At 45.3% G+C, this 16,414-nt stretch overlaps 1 protein-coding gene across 4 annotated transcripts in view; it reads left to right on the top strand.

Moving 5' to 3' along the window:
• Window positions 1–9,549, top strand: part of Aff3 (AF4/FMR2 family member 3) — a 448,844-nt gene extending 439,295 nt beyond the window's left edge. For all 4 annotated transcript variants that reach the window (XM_021197941.2, XM_021197940.2, XM_029538747.1 and 1 more), the window contains 4 exons: window positions 1,402–1,495; window positions 5,265–5,314; window positions 5,447–5,670; window positions 7,306–9,549. In XM_021197941.2, coding sequence (XP_021053600.1) covers window positions 1,402–1,495; window positions 5,265–5,314; window positions 5,447–5,670; window positions 7,306–7,427 — 490 coding nt within the window. In that variant the 3' untranslated portion in view covers window positions 7,428–9,549. The remainder of the gene's footprint in view (window positions 1–1,401; window positions 1,496–5,264; window positions 5,315–5,446; window positions 5,671–7,305) is intronic.
• Window positions 9,550–16,414: the final 6,865 nt, after the last annotated feature.

Genomic DNA, 16,414 nt, shown 5'->3' with positions numbered 1-16,414 from the left:
AGAATGGTGACCGTAGTCAGTCCAGGTAACCAAAACCAGCAGCCCCCTGTCACAGGGAAATAAGGTGGCAAACAACAGACACGCAGTGTGGACCTCTGGTCTTTACACAACTATGGGTAGGCATGAGCACACACATAAACACACATGTGCACATGCACAAAAGCGAAGTCAATATAACAGGCCCCACCTCAGGCCTTTGAACATGAACTGTGCTAAATGGAATTTTCCTTATACCAAACACTTTCCATGCAGTCAAAATCATGGACAAGTACTCTGCATGCCAAATCAGTATGCATGAGTACCCACAATCCATTAGAGTTATCAATACACTGAACAGAGGGGATGCTCGTCTTACTTAGGTAGTAAAATAATTTCCTTCACACTGGCTAATGGGTAATCAATCTCCCTGCACTTAGGATTGCAGCAGTAAGGGCTGTGCAGTGATAACTCTCCCCACAGCATCTGCTCTGCCACTTCTATCTCTCAAACTGCACGGCCCTTCTCTTAGTCTCTCCTGTCCTGTGAATTCAAAATGGTGTGCCCTCAGCAGGTTCCCTGAGCTCTGGGTTTAATCTGTGAGATGGAAGATCTAATGGAATCTCACTCAGACGGCCTAACCGCAAGGTAGACACAAGATGATCCTGAGCTGTTTGACGTGATTTCCTCTGGATTTTGAGGTGCTAGAGAGGCGGATCGGTTTATACAGTGCGCCTTGTGATTGTAACACATACCTGATCTGAGCTGGGGAAGAATTACCCGTGACAAGCACCAGGAGAGAATTGAGTCTCAGGAAATGCTAAATATGCCCTTTTCTTTATTGAAGTGCCGTGATGGGATTAATAAATTGACGGTGATTAATAATTAATGTTGGAATATATGTAGGATATAAATAATTATACAAAACATTGTAGTAAATGAGCAAATGTAACTAGCCTCAGATTAGTATTTCTGTTGTGGTTGTAATACGCTTTATTTGAACTGATTACAATCTAGTAAAGCGTTAACAAGCAGAGATGATAAAATCTGTGAAATTGCTGTCCTGTCTGCGAGGCCAATAGCTCACCCCATAAAGCAGTGTAGACTGTGTTAGCACTCCCCCGGGCTGTAGTGGGGAGACACTGCCCTCTGGTGGTGGAAGAAGAGAGTGGCCTGACCCTGTTCACAACAAAGAGCTCTTCAAGCTGTTATTACACATCATCTGGTGGTAAATGTAGGTATAAGGTCCTCCTTGGAGTCTTAAATAATGTTTGTTGAACAAAAGGAACATCAAATACTCATACACATACTTAAGATGGGAACATTTTAGAGGTATAAGTGTGATCAAAATATTGAGTCAGAAATGGCAGGATTTGTTCTGGAGCTTCGCTGTGAAGGACACACATTTCTCTTCTTCCCCTGCAGTTACCGATGCCTGGCTCTCCTATACTGGCGGATGTTTCGACTCAAAAGAGACCATGCTGTAAAATATTCAAAAGCACTTATCGACTATTTCAAGGTACTGTGTAGCAAATAAGCACGGTGCCTCCTTGTGCTAGGCTCGCTCCCTGGCAGAGGCACCTCTGAAGGGCCTCATGCACCCATTGCCTTGAGGCTAAACCTGCCATCTCTGTTGTCTAGAGTCATCTCATTTATGACACACTTGTGGCTTGTAGGCCTCCAAGAATGGGCCTTGAGAGCCCAGATAATTTGTCCCCCTGTCTTCATGTCCTTATTTTTATGGCCTCTAAACAGAGAATGTCCAATTTGTCCCGTGTCCAGGTGATAGATCTGTCTTTAGAACAGATGTAATTCCTTATCTCCATGTAGAATTCTTGGAAGTAACTACTTAGACCCACTCCCCTGAGTTAATCTCTAGTAGCTGATTTAATCTTTGATTGAAATGCCATTTTTAAGGATAGGAAATGGCTCGTTATAGCTCAGAGACTCTCAATAGCAATGTGTGGTGGTGATACCGATTGAATCATAGCCATGGCAACTTTTATCTCAGAAAATTCAATTACTTTCCTGAGAAGAATACAAAACTAGCAAAACAAATGAAGAGCACCTCTTTGCTGCACTGTTGCAAGTGGACCTGAAGTTAATCATTTGTTCAAAATGTCTTGTTTGTCTGAGATTACACCGTCCTTGTCTCCACTCCTCCTTTGTCACACACATGCATGTGCACACACACGCACACAAACACACATACACATACATATACACACAAACATATACATACACATACAAACACACATAGACACACACAGACACACACATACAAACACACACTCACAAATACAAACATACAGAGAGATACACACATGCAAACACACAGTCACACATACACACGCTAACACATGCATGCGCACATACACGTACACACATACACATACATACACACAAACATATGTACACATACAAGCACACACACATACAAACACACACAGATACGCACGTACAAACACACACTCACACATACAAATACATACTAACACACATATACAGATACAGACACACAGACACATAGAAACAAAGACAGACACACACATATACAAATATAGATACACACTGACACACACATACAAACATGTACACATAGACACACATATACACAGACACACATAAATATAAACACACACATGCACATACACATATACAAACAGACACACACACAGACACATGCATGCATGTACATGCACACGCACACACACACACCTTTTTTAGTCCTTTATTGCCAACCTGAACATATGAGAGACCAGCTGGCTGGCCAGGCTATCCTGGTGATGCTCTGGTCTGTGTCTGTTGCACTGTCATTTTCTAATTGTCCATATGGAATGACTGCTGCAGAGCATTGAGATAGCCTGGTAGGCTTGCCTGTGATCCCAGCACTCAGTAGGCAGAGGCAGGAGGATCACTGCAAGTTCCAGGCCAATCAGATCTATACATTGAGACCTGTCTCAAACACACATAACAGATATGGGAGTGGAGGCAGAGAGAGTGATTTTCAGGAAATCAGAGTCTAAGGGATGAATTGCTATATAGAGTAAAACCAAAGATGCTTGAATAAAGGAGTAAGCTGAATTCTGTGATCCCAGTGAGTTCTGGCAAGCTTTTAAAGGATTGTTTTTATGTGTGTATCCAGTCTGAAAATATGAACAAAAATGGACAGAGAAGGGAACAGAAAATCAGTTTCTCTTCCAGGAGTTACAGGCATTTGTATATTTTTAAGTATATTTCAAGTGGCAGGTTACTACTAATAGTGTACAGTGTGGTTTGTTGTACCCTGCACCTGTTAAATGCTGCCACCATCTTTGTGACAGCACATCTCAGATCTGTCCCTCTCTCCGAGTTCTGACCACATGCCTTCAGGGGACCTCCAAAACTTGTCCTTCTTGTTGAAGTTTTGTACCTACTAGGTGCCCTTTGTGCCACACTCCAAGGATCATTTAAATCCAGCTTGGGGCCTGGAGCCTGAAGGCTACTGTGATAATGTGGCTGTGGAGAACATGCTTTAGCAGTCAGTATGTGCTGTTTCTGAGGAGAGACTGTCTCTACCCGTGTCGTGGTGCTTACAGACTTCCATCCCATTCAGAATCTTTCGGAAGCTTCCTGCAACCCCCAGACGTCTTTCCCCTCTTCCATGTTGTGTTCTCCTGTCCAGAATGTTGACGTGAGGAAACACAGCTGAAACGTCTCACGTCAACTAGGCATGTCGGAACCGTTCTGGCCGGAAAGAGAGGGAACCCCCTAAGGTGGTATTTTCTTCCCGACTTTCTCCATGAGACACGTGAAAGTGGCAGTCTGTGACTCTGTCCTGTGTCTACACTTGCTGAGAACCCGGAAAGCCAGTTCTTGTCATAGTGGTAGCTTCTGCACTAACGCTGGATGGCCAGTCACTTCACGAAGCTCCTTCTGCCGGAAGCACGTTCTTAGGAATTGGCAGGCATGGTTTCTTGTCCCTGAAAGGAATAAATGGCGGGACCCTCATTGTCCTAGCCTCTCCTGGTGTAGACTACCCAAGAAGGCAGGTCAGGCTCTTAGGAAGCCCCCTGGCTGCACTTGGCAATTTCTCTTGGTAATTTAACTTTTGGGGCTGGTGTGCTGCCTCAGAGGCTAGACACGTGGTGTCCAGCTGCCTGATGATTTGAGTCCCATTCCCCCAGGACCCACATGGTAATAGGGTGAGAACTGACTCCCACAAGGTGTCCTCTGACCTCTACACACCCATGGCATGCTCTCACATGCAGCCCTCTACACACACACACACACACACACACACACACACACACACACACACACTTCACACACAGGCACATAAAAATTTTAAAAATCACTCTCTCTTGCTTGTTTATATGTTTCTGCTTTGTTGGGGTGCCTGGAATTAAACTCGGGAGCTTCATATGTCAGCCAAGCAGTGTGACTGAGCCACACCCCAACACAGGGGACCTTTAAATGCCTGATGTAGATACCTAGCCCATGAGATGTAATATCCAAGCCAGACTACCTATGGACGTCAGGGGCCGAGGATAGAGCTGCGCGGCAGTGAGTTTTCCTGTAACACCTTGGGCTCAGTGCCCAATACCACCAAAAAAGGGGGGGAGACATCTCAGTACAATTAATTGGGTTAGTAATAAGGTAGTAACAAGTGTCAGAATTTCTAAATTTTCCATTAAGAAATACATTTGAAGCTATTACTTTAAGAATATTCTCTTATTCCTTTAAGAGAAATAAGTTGTTGTTGTTGGTGGTGGTGGTGGTGGTGGTTGAGACAGGGTTTCTCTGTGTAGCCCTGGCTGGCATCAGACTCCCTGCTCATCTCTGGAGTATTAGAATTAAAAGCATGTGCCACCACACCCAACATTAAAAGAAATAACTTTAAACTTTGTAATTCAAAACAATGGGGTTTAATGACACTCTTCTTTTAAAAGCCTCTATAAATGATCTCTAAAGTTAGATGGAAGGCGTGCTCGCTGTGGAGAGGGGAAGAGTTCCTACTCTGTCGAGGGGATTTAGACTCATTTCCAATTTAAGTAAGTAAATAAATAAATAAACAAACAAACAAACTCTGGATCGGCTCATCGTTCACCAAACCCTCATTCATACACACTAGTGTCCATGGAAGAAGAAAAGCCCCGAGATTGTAACTCTCCCCCTTCCCCCAATCTGTGTTTAGTGATTCTGCGCTGATCTATAGAATCTTAGTAGTTATTGTCACAGTCGACTGAAAATATGCTGCTGTCACTTAGCCAGTGCCACTCACTGTACAAATTTTCATGTCCCTGCAGAATTCATCGAAAGCTGCCCAAGCCCCATCCCCATGGGGGTCCAGTGGCAAGTAAGTTCACTTTCCCCAAATGCAGATAAACCACACGTCCACATGACGAGATACCCGGAGGGAGGGGCTGCCCGCCCTGCCTCGCCTGCTCCCAACCTCTCCACTCTGGATTTTCTACCTCTCTTCTTCCAGGAGCACTGGAAGCCCATCCCCCATGTCTCCCAACCCTTCTCCCGCCAGCTCCGTGGGGTCTCAGGGCAGCCTCTCCAGCTCCAGCGGCCTGTCCCCATCGACCATCGTCAGCATCCCCCAGCGCATTCACCAGATGGCGGCCAATCACGTCAGCATCACCAACAGCATCCTTCACAGCTACGACTACTGGGAGATGGCTGATAACCTGGCCAAGGAAAACAGAGGTGTGTGCACAAGCCCTGGAGAATGGGGACCCGCCCAGGCACAGGCAAATATGCCCGAGGGGCATTGGCGATCAAATTTCACGGTTTACAAAAGCAGAAAGAAAAGGTTGGCACCTGCCACCTGGGCCGGCTTTTACCCTTGCTGTGGAAAAGCAGGTGGATTCAAATAGACGCGGATACACACAGATGCAGGTACCAATTCAGGCGCAGATGTACATGTACAATCATGGGATTTCCCAGTGAGCTTCTTGCACATAGACTATATTTCATTTTAATTTGCTTCTCCCCCCCCCACCCCATGCCAAGATCTAGCGTAATTCCTAGAACACAGATGGGGCTCCAAAAATATTAAATATATGAATGAGCGTTAGCAGCTCTTTACCGTCTAAGCTGCTAGCCAGGCTTGGTGGCAGAATCCTAGAGCCTTGGTACTCAAGAAGTTGAAGCAGGAAGATTTCAAGAAAGTTGAGTCCAGCTTGAGCTACAAAGGAAATTCCAAGCTAGCCTGGGCTATGTAAATAAGACCTGTCTCAAAAAACAAAAAACAAAACAAAACAAAACAAGTGTTAGTGCTTATATCTTTATATCTCTCAAGAGGATGTCTTACACACAGTTGTGAATTAATTACCTTTAAAAGAGTTTTGCTGATGACAGAAGTAATAGGGGTCGCGGAGAAGGCTCAGTGGGTACGAGCCTGACAGCCCAAGTTCACTCCCGGAGCCCACAGTAAAAAGAGAAAATCAAATCCCAAAAGTCGTCCTGTGACTGCCACATGGATGCATAAGTACCTCTCTCCTCTCCCCTTCCCTCTCTCAGACATTCTCTGCCTCTCAAACAGTAATAAGACTGCAACAGAGCAGTGGGTGCTTTCCGAGGCTAAGAAGATGGGAAGGGAAAGGTTTTTAGGTCGGTAGTAGGTGGTCAGTGATCTTACCACTGGGAACTACCTGCTGTTGACAGTGACGGGTAGTATGCAAACCTGGCTCTGTTCACCCATGCTGGCCGGTCCCTCCTCTGCTCTGTGCCTGGATTCCTCTTCCCACCCCCGGAACCTCTGTTGCCTTCTTAGAAGGATGCCACTTTGACCACGATGTCTCGGATGCTTCCTCCCAGGGAGCATTACTTGGTGACATCTATGTGTCTCTGTTCATCACACCTGTGATTCATCTGCCTGCCCTTCCCTCCCCCTCCCCAGTGCTCCCCACTGCTCCCAGAAAGTACCGAGGTACAAAATAAAAGGAGAGAGCAAACAGAGACCAGGAAATAACTTCAGCAGAGGTGACCACTCGGTGCAGACCACTGACTGACCCACTGTCCTGGAGCCCCGCTCCTTGGACCCCCTTCGAAGGCTCGGCCCATGACAGTTGACAGGGAAATAATGGAGAGACAGTCGTACAGACTCTGAGTGAAAACCATTTTTTCTCCCAGGAAAATGTAACTGGATCATACAGAACCTTGGTTATTTGGGAACACAAGTATGGCAAATAACAGTGACTTGGGTGTAGGACTTTAATTGTTCTAGGGAAAGGCCACATACACAATGGTGAATGCTTGAAGCCGTGAATAGATTGTGTCTGAAGTCACGCAAGCCCTGACTTCCCTGTAGCACCCCTCACACATCTCTCTGTCTCCTAGAGTTCTTCAATGACCTGGATTTGCTCATGGGACCTGTCACCCTGCACAGCAGCATGGAACACTTGGTCCAGTACTCCCAGCAAGGCCTGCATTGGCTGCGGAGCAGCGTACACCTGTCCTAGGGACCACACCTTTGAGCCAGACTGTGTTTTCTTCTCTTCAGTGGCTCAATGTTTCTGGACACTGTGCTACTGACATTCCCAGCCCAAACACCACAGTGAACATCTCCTCAGAGCCTAACAACGATGTTTCTCTGGGGTGTGTGTGTGTTTAGATGTGGGTTCGTACAAAGCTGCCTGTGTATGTGTGTAAGATCAACAGCTCATCAAAATGTACTCCCTTTGTCTAGTTTCTATAATCCCAGGCTAGACAGTGGTTTGAGGTTCCTCACTGGAGGAAATCCATGCAGTACACACGTGCTCACACACTCAGACACATCCCCCCCCCNCCCCCCCCAGTGCTAAGCCGTTGCCTTCTTAGAAAGTTCCACCGAGATCTCATGCGTTGCTGAACCTGGTGCACTCCTGCACCCGGAGAGCGTAACTGCCGAACCTTTCTCTTATTATTGGTTCCTTTCAGTATTATATACAATGCCCCGATTACTTTTGGTTGTATATTAATGAGCAATTGATGAAACAAGCCAGTTATTTTTGTGCCAGAAGTTCACTAGAGTGCATGTTTCCAAACGCCTTGCCCCTCCCCTACTACCCTCCCCAACCCCTCATTATCTACCAAACACATTATAAGCCAATGGAGGCCCACAAGTGTCCCTTGCCTTGTCCCCACATCTGGCACCAGGATTCGGTAAAGGCTCAGCAACAGTGACTGTTCTGGTTCGGAGTGAAAGTCTTCACCAGGTGGCAGTGAGTCCTCCAGGCATGGACATTCCCTCTTTCTGCCACTGTGACTCTGTGGCTGTGGTCAGCCAATCCATTTCAAGTCTCTTCTTTCTACAGTAGCTTTCTTGCAACTGTTCTCAGCCAAATGACAACAGTGTCTAGAGTATGCCGTCCCTAGAGTTGGCTGTTGCTTTACAGACTCAGACACACTCACTGTTGTCACCTGCCTGATTCTTGCTCGTCACACACCATGTGCGACTCCAAGCCTTGAGTGACATTTTGACTTGGGGGACTTTTTTTTTCAAGCTTTCATTAACAAGCTGCTTACAATGCAGGGAAAGTTATCCCTGTGATGATCAAAAATCGGTTTGGAGTAGCAGCAACCAGAGTATCTTGCTTCTAATCTTTGTATTTGGTGTGTTTTTGTCTTGACCATGGGTCTTGTCTGTTTTTTTGTTTTATTTTTTGTTTGTTTGTTTTTTTTAATTGAGTTTGTTTTAGTTTTTCCGCATCTCATTTACAGTTATTGTCTGAAGTTTGTTTTCTCATGTTTTTTCACCCCCAGATGTTAGTCTTCTTGTTAAATATACGTAGATCTGAAATATTAGTATAAAGAAACAAGTCCTGTAAACAAGGTACATCTTACAACACTTTAAGAACAAACCATTGTCCTTGAGTTACTTGACAGAACTATACCAGGTCAGCCAGAGGGAGATAGGCAAGGCCATCTGCAGAGCCCTGCATTGCGCAAGGTGGCCGTGGTGTCACAAAGTGTGTGTCCTGCGGTTCCTTTGTCTCCCTGTGAGCTTGACTACATACACATACACATCACCATCTGTCAGCTTTGTCAGTGGGTGGCAAATAAGATTACTCTCATTTCCCGGCTCCAAGCGTGGATTCAAAACTAGACAAACAGTCGGGCATGGTTTGGTGATTTGCACCAAAGTGGATTGTAGAATTTGCATCTGGCTTTTGCCCTCAAACACTTGAAATTTTTAGCAGTATGTTGACTTCAATTGTTTGGGACCAGAACTGTTTTTATAAGACGTTAGAATATTTGTGAATACATGATAAGGTATCTTGGGGGAGAGGATTCAAGTCTAAACATAAATCTCATTTATGTTTTATATAGACCCTGTACACAGGAAAGGAATGTCTGCAATATCGATTGTAAGCCATCCCAAGAGGTCAGGCATGGGATTTACCACTGGTATCATAGCACTGTACAAGAGGTTTTAGATTCTGGAGCAGCTTAGGTTTGAGATTCTTGAAATGAGAAGGTTTTACCTCTGTTTCCATCTTTGTATTTATCTCTACAACATGCTCCTTGCATCCCTTTCTCTAACTGTTGGCAGGTCTGTGATTCCATCCTGGGTTTAAAGTCTGAATATATGAAATTGAATCACCTTGTGTGCGGCACTGCGACTTTGTTCTAGTTACCCTTGGTGAATTCTGGCGAAGAGTCCCAACTCTCGTATAGAGCCGTATCCTCGAGGGTCTCTATGCAACCTTGGGAAGTTTCTCTGCTCCTGCCTTGCTTAAATGTTACAAGCTCGGTCGGGACACTCTGCCATCCGCATCCCTGGGAAACCCATTAAATTGCAAAGGTGACTTCTGGCTGACTGTGCCAGCACAGGTTTGACCAACACACTGATGACTAAACAAAACTTGTAGAGACTGGTCTGGGGGCTGGGGGGGTGGCACATAGGGTGGTGGTGGTACATCGTCAGAGCGTGCAGGTCCTAGTCAAGTCTCTTGCCCCGTCCATGGAGCAGTGACAGGCCCAGTGTAGATAATTTTATTAAGAAACCCTCTCGAATCTGATGAGGCTCAATGTTGGTCAGTCTGATAAGGGACCGTCTTCCATCAGTCTGGTAAGGGATCGTCTTTCCACTTGATGCCGTGAAAGTTCATCCACAACATGTTCCTTGTCTGAAGTTGGATTGCAAGTAGAAACATCTTTCTTATGCTTTTTTTTTTTTAAGATTTATTTATTTATTTTATGTATGAGCACACTGTAGCTGTAGTTGTGAGCCTTCATGTGGTTGTTGGGAATTGAATTTAGGACCTCTGCTTGCTCCAGTCTGCCTCACTCCCACCAAAAGAGGGTGTCAGATCTCATTACGGATGGTTATGAGCCACCATGTGGTTGCTGGGATTTGAACTCAAGACCTTTGTAAGAGCAGTCGGTGCTCTTACCTGCTGAGCCATCTTGCCAGCCCCTTTCTTACGTTTTATGACTATAAAAATCCTACGTGTTCATTATAGGAATTCAAATAATGCTGAAATGTAGAAGGTGCAAGCCTGTGGTTGCCTCACCCCCTAGATGCCCATGGCTCAGTGATGCTGTGTCTTCCCAGAGAGTTTTGCATGTAAGCATAACATCTATTACCACTTGTTTCCATTGGAAGACGCACTCTGACCTCAGCTATCCCACCAAAGTTCAGCTGATCTCCTCTCCCGTGGCCTGAGCAGATGCCAGCCTCTGTCGCCGTGTTAGAATTACCTTTGAAAGGGAGCAGCTTAGATATTCCTGAGCACACTTTAGCAATAGTTGTTACCCTGGGGGTCTCACTCTCTGGTGCTGATGTGCCCAGAGAGAGATCAGTTAAAACTGGCTTTTGGAGACATTCAAATGGAAACTTGGCCCCACTCTCTGAGAGGATGCACTGGAAGAATACAGTTGACAGTTTGTGTGCTAGATTGAACACCTGGAATACAACGCAGTGAGACTTTCTGCACTAAAATGTATCCCAGTGTGTGCAACAATGATGTGTGTGGGTGTGGTGCCGTGGAGCAGTGATGTGTACATCTCTGACACCCATACAGAATAGACACAGTTCATACAAATGCATACATTTAAAATATATATATATATATATATATATCACACAGCTAACACAGAACTGTAGTACACTTGACAGACAGGACTAGTGCCTAATATTGAGTCACTGCACGCTCAGATCACCTTGGAAATGCAGTCATTATTATACAATCAATACAGTAGTATTATTTATGAATCACACCTTTGAAACTGTGCAGTAACAGTAACATATCCGTATATATTTTTAAATAACATTTTTTCACAGTTTTCCAGCCTTACTGTTGAAATTTGTATCGCCAAAAAAAGGAAGAAAGAGAGAAAAATGCAAGATTTTTTTTAATGATGTAGGCACTCTTCAGACCTAGTAATTGGCATATGACTTCCTGTTTATAGATATTTAAGAGACTTTAGCAGTCACCAGCCTTAATGCATGTACAGGATATTATTGTGACTTAATTTATCTGCAGTTTTTAATCCATATAACATTGGAGTTTATAAACAGACTTGGATTAACTATGTCTGCCTCTCTGAGGCTGCAAACGATACATTAAATGATTTATGTTACATGTGAGAGAAACTGAGTTGTACATTTAAAAAAAAAAGTTCACCAGTTTCTGTTAATATTTTATGAGAAAACTTTAGAACTTAAATATTTTCCAAGCAGTATTCTCATTCCTAGCTTGGAAACTTGGAAGCAACCTTGTTTCATGCATGTTCTCTTCCTTCCTTCCTTCCTTCCTTCCTTCCTTCCTTCCTTCCTTCCTTCCTTTTCTTCTCTTTTCCTTTCTCTCTATTTTTTTTTAAATCTTAGGTGTTGAGCTCAGGGCCTGGCACATGCTATGCAAGCTGTCCACCGGAGCTGCACCCTAGCCCTTCACTGATGCTCCAGTGTAGCTTCTATTGTTACTACTGTTAAATCGGATATTTTTCAACAGAACTTTAGTTTCCTACTTCTGTTTTCCATACCCAAATATGTCCATATTTCTCTTCTGTCTCTGTTCCCCCCCCACACACACACAGGTTCTCCTCCCCCCCCTCCCCCGTATCCCAAAGACTGCTCATGAAGAAAGGGCCCCGTTGATGATGACATAGATGGATGCCTACGAGTAGTAGCCCTGAGAAACTGCTCTAATGGATACATGGCACTCGTCGTCTTCAGTGGCACATGTCAGTTCCATGACTACTTGTGCCAGGCTTTTCCAACGTAACCTAGTGGCATCCTTTTTTCGATCCTAACTGGAGAAAATAAGAGAATTCCGAATCAAAGAGCTGAAGTATTAAAGCAATGGCCAGGACCTGTGCAGACAAGGGTCTGTCAATCTTACTTTGACCTTATCTCCCTCCCTCTTCCTTCTCCTCCTCCCCAAGCTGGAGATGCAGGAACAACAGAAACAGTGTGACCTCTTGGCCTGATCCAGTCCATATCCTCAAGTTCAGGCATCTTTTTCCCACCACACCATCTGACAGAGTCCACACAGTCAAGAGAAAAAACACAGGAAAGGTTGGTCATTTCAGTTCATTCCTCAACAGCTGAGCAGCAGGAAAGGAGCCCTCTTGGTCCCCAGAGGTAGCTAGGATAAGGGACTTGTCCTTACTAGCTCTGGGGACCACTAAGAGTGATACTTTTTCAGTGGTGGACTAAGAAATCCAGCAACCTTCCCAACAAGAAATGCCTTTCTGTTGGATAACTTAGGCGACACCATTGGCATCTCTTTTTATCAGAACCCTGTTGTAAAATGTATCATCCCATTTGCAATCAAGCCTAGACCACTGGAGTGTTGAAAGACAAGTTCAGCTGGTGGGGGGGGCGGAGGGAGAGGCTGACCACATAAGCTGCCTTTTCAACTGTTTGGAGGCAGAATTTTGTTTTCCTGTTACCTTTTCCCAGAAGGACACATCCTGTCAGACAGCACAACGATGTTTCCGTGTGAGGGCATTGTTCTCCTGGTCCACATCACTGTGTGTGCCATCGGAAGGGTTAACTTGTTTGCCTGGCATGGGGCGTGTTATAAAACTCTATTCTCAAACTAATTACATCTGACCACGGTTTTGGTTTTTATTATTTAATTGGCACTTTCAACACCAAGGGGTAAATTTGGGGTCAGCTGCAGAGGGACCTACAGTCACAGCTCTTGGTGATAATGGGAATCGGGGGATTAAACTTCCCTGTGTTATTTGGAAAGCTCACCTCTTAGGGCCAATTTTAAAGACAACGATCCAAAGGATGAATTTAAGACATCAATCTCAAATCAAAGCAGAGAACTAAGCATCCAAGACATGGATGGGGCCCCCAGAGCGTCAGAAGTACCGATGAGACCTGGAGAGCCAACTCAAGCTCCTGTCTCCTAGTAACTTTCAAAATAGAAAAGGCTTGGGGGAAGTGGTTCATTCCCCGGGCGAGATGTAAAGCATCGTGCGTGCTTAGGGTTTTCAAGCATTACCTGTGCTAATGAAAATCACTGTGACATTCAACTGATATTTATGAATTCTATTTCAAGACGACCAAATGAATACGGAGAAAATCCCCAACCCAGGAATATTTGTGACTCGATGGAATGGTGTTCCACCCACTGTAGTCAAAGGTCCTCAGTGTCTGAAGCAAGTCTGTGAGCCTCCTTTGTTACCTTTCCCTGAGAGCCAGAGTAACACAAACATGCCCATGTCATTGAGAAGCCAACGACTGGAAACGCAGAACCTGGTGGTCTTTTTCAGCACATCTCCCACCGGCCATTACTGGGTCCCTTTCCAGTAGTGCTAGGAGTCCCAATACTGGTTATTCATCCCCTGGAGTTCCAGGTCTTCCAGCTCAACTCCAAAATGCCCCCTTTTGATAACTGGATTGATTTCACTGTAACTCTTGGGGAGTTAAGTATGTAAGTCAGATTTAGTATCTTGTCACTTTAATAGAACAGTTCCAGGAGACAGTGAGATTTAAAGAAAGGAAACTGCAAAGCAGGAAGTCCCTGCTGCTGGAGACCACGGGAGAACAGTTGCCAGCCGCCTGAGCACTTTCCTCCAGATACATCTAGCCCTTGGAGAAAGCTGAGCTTCTCGACTCACTGGCCTCTGTTGACATGTTCTACACATCAGCTACCCTGCTTCGTGAGCATGAAGATCAGTAGATTGGGGTACATGTTCAGGTCACTCAGCAGGGTTCACACGCTACCCTATACCAGTATAGTGGTACCTCTCTGTAATTTTAGCACCTGCAGAGCTGAAATGAGAGGATTGTGAGTTCAAGACCAGCTTGGGCTCTATAGTGAGTTCAGTGTCATCTTGGATGCATAGCAAAAGCATCATTGTAAGAAGAGGCCAAGGCAATACACTGTGCAGGCATCAGGTGTGGCCTGTAAGGTGGGACTTTCTTGTGGGATCTAGAGCTAATAGCAAGGTAACCACAGCCCCACCTACAAGCCCTTGAGACAACAGCAAGGGCATCCAGGGAAGGTGGTTGCTTGAGAATTCCCCAAGTGTGTTATCAAAATTAGGGGTCCTTCCTGGTTGTAGGCAGTGCTCTATCAGAACCATAGGGGTCATCACAACTGAGTTCTCACCCTCTTTACCACTCAGCTCTGGCTTTGGAAATCATGGGATCCAGATGGAAAGGGAGAGGAACAACTTGGGGTCCATGATCTGACAGCTCCCATGAAAAGTACCACGACTGCCAGGATGGAGGCCAGCATTCACAGCCCTTCTTGTTCCCTGTTCTCTCAGGTGTTTCCCCTGGAGATGGAGAGACTGAGTTCTCTTTCTGTGTATTTTATACCTCTAGTGCCTGTCATGGGGGTGGCAGCTGCTCTGGGAGGCTTGTCCTCCCCAGAAAGAAGATCTGCCATAGGGGACCTGGGAAGATGAAACCTCTCACGGGAGAGGGGGTGGTTTTCTCTAGTGGGCTAGTGGCTGCTCAACATAATCACTTAATTACAGGTGAAATCTTAGAGCCAGGGAAGACAGGAATGTCAGCTTTCCCAGAGCTCAGTGCTTTCTGTGGTACCCAACCAGACACCAAACATTCTGACCCCAGCATCTGGACAAACCACGTAGATCCAACTGATGCTTCACACCACTAGGGTCAAAGCCCTGCACATAAGAATATTTAGTTCTTGTCAAATATTAGATAGATGCAGGGCCAGTGTGTCTCCCATGCATCTATAAACCACTGCTTTGAGCTTAACCAAAGTAAGCGTGAAGTGCTCAAAAAAGCCTCCCTTTATGCTCCCTAGAAATCCCTCCCCATTCTCTTCCCCAGTGAGAGCAGTGGCTAGAGCTGCTGGGAGATTTAGTCTGATTTAAGTTCAAATAAATACTGCTTTCATGCCACGATGTCATTGCCAGACATTGGCTGGGGTGTGGGGCATTCAAGGTATCATATTCTCCTTGGGGGAGCATAGCAGCTGGACCCTCAGCTGGCCATTGCCTCTTCTGAAGCAGGATATGGGGAACCCATTCCTCTGAAAGGAGAGCAATCGCGTGTTTTCATGGCTCTGTAAAAGTTTAATGTTTTGCCTTAGTGGTGAGATTTAAAACTCCGCCATTTCCCTTATTATGGAGGTATCAGCTGATCTGGGAGAAACAACCATTCGTGATTATTCCCTGAGCTCAGATTTGATATTCTAAAATCAAAAGGCTACGCCACCAAGCCAAAAACCATCTCCAAGTCTGCATCTCAGTCCTGGGAAAGCCGTCGACTGTGCTCACACCGCACCAGACTCTGCCAGTGATCTATCTAAAACAGCCACAGAAGCGAGTTATAGGGCCCTCATCGGTGCCTCCCATGCAACCAGCCTGAAGATGCTCTAAGGGACTGAAGAGAGTTTTAACAGGTCAATTATTCTGTATCGCGAAGAGACTTGTGAAAGTGTACACACAACAGTGCCAATAGTGCTGTCGTTATATAGTCCGACATCTCTGTATTTTGTCCAGTTGCTCTAAATTAAAATATCTCAAACCCATCCGTGCTATGTGACGTTCATTTGCTTCTTGGTATGTTTGGATATTGTTAAAGTCAGCAATCTGTGATGGTAGTGGATCACTATTTTATCCAAGCAGTGGTTCTGTTACACATCAGCCTTTCAAACACTGCTGATGAAGTTGTGCACAGTTCCCTGTGTCTGAGTGTGTGACCAGAATCTTAACACAAGAGACTAATAAAGACCAGTAGTTTTAATGAGGAGCACTTGCTTCCCGAAGCCTGTGACTATTTTTCACAAGGCCAGGTGGATCTTGAGGAGCAGAACAAGCCTGCAGGGCTCTCATCTCCCAGGATGCTTTGAAGATGCCCACGTGCCTGGGGTCTGGTATCTTCATTTGGTGGTTACTCGGACCTGCATAAAGTGGTGCAATGTTAAACCTCCTTTTTGGTTTCTCCCACAATAAAACTTGTTTCCACACAGAGGAGGCAACCCCCTCTCTCAAAACAAGAGTGGCTTGATTGTGAATGGAGCGA

This window comes from Mus pahari, chromosome 5, assembly GCF_900095145.1.
Source record: "Mus pahari chromosome 5, PAHARI_EIJ_v1.1, whole genome shotgun sequence".
Taxonomy (NCBI): domain Eukaryota; kingdom Metazoa; phylum Chordata; class Mammalia; order Rodentia; family Muridae; genus Mus; species Mus pahari.
This window is presented reverse-complemented; position numbering and strand designations above follow the sequence as displayed.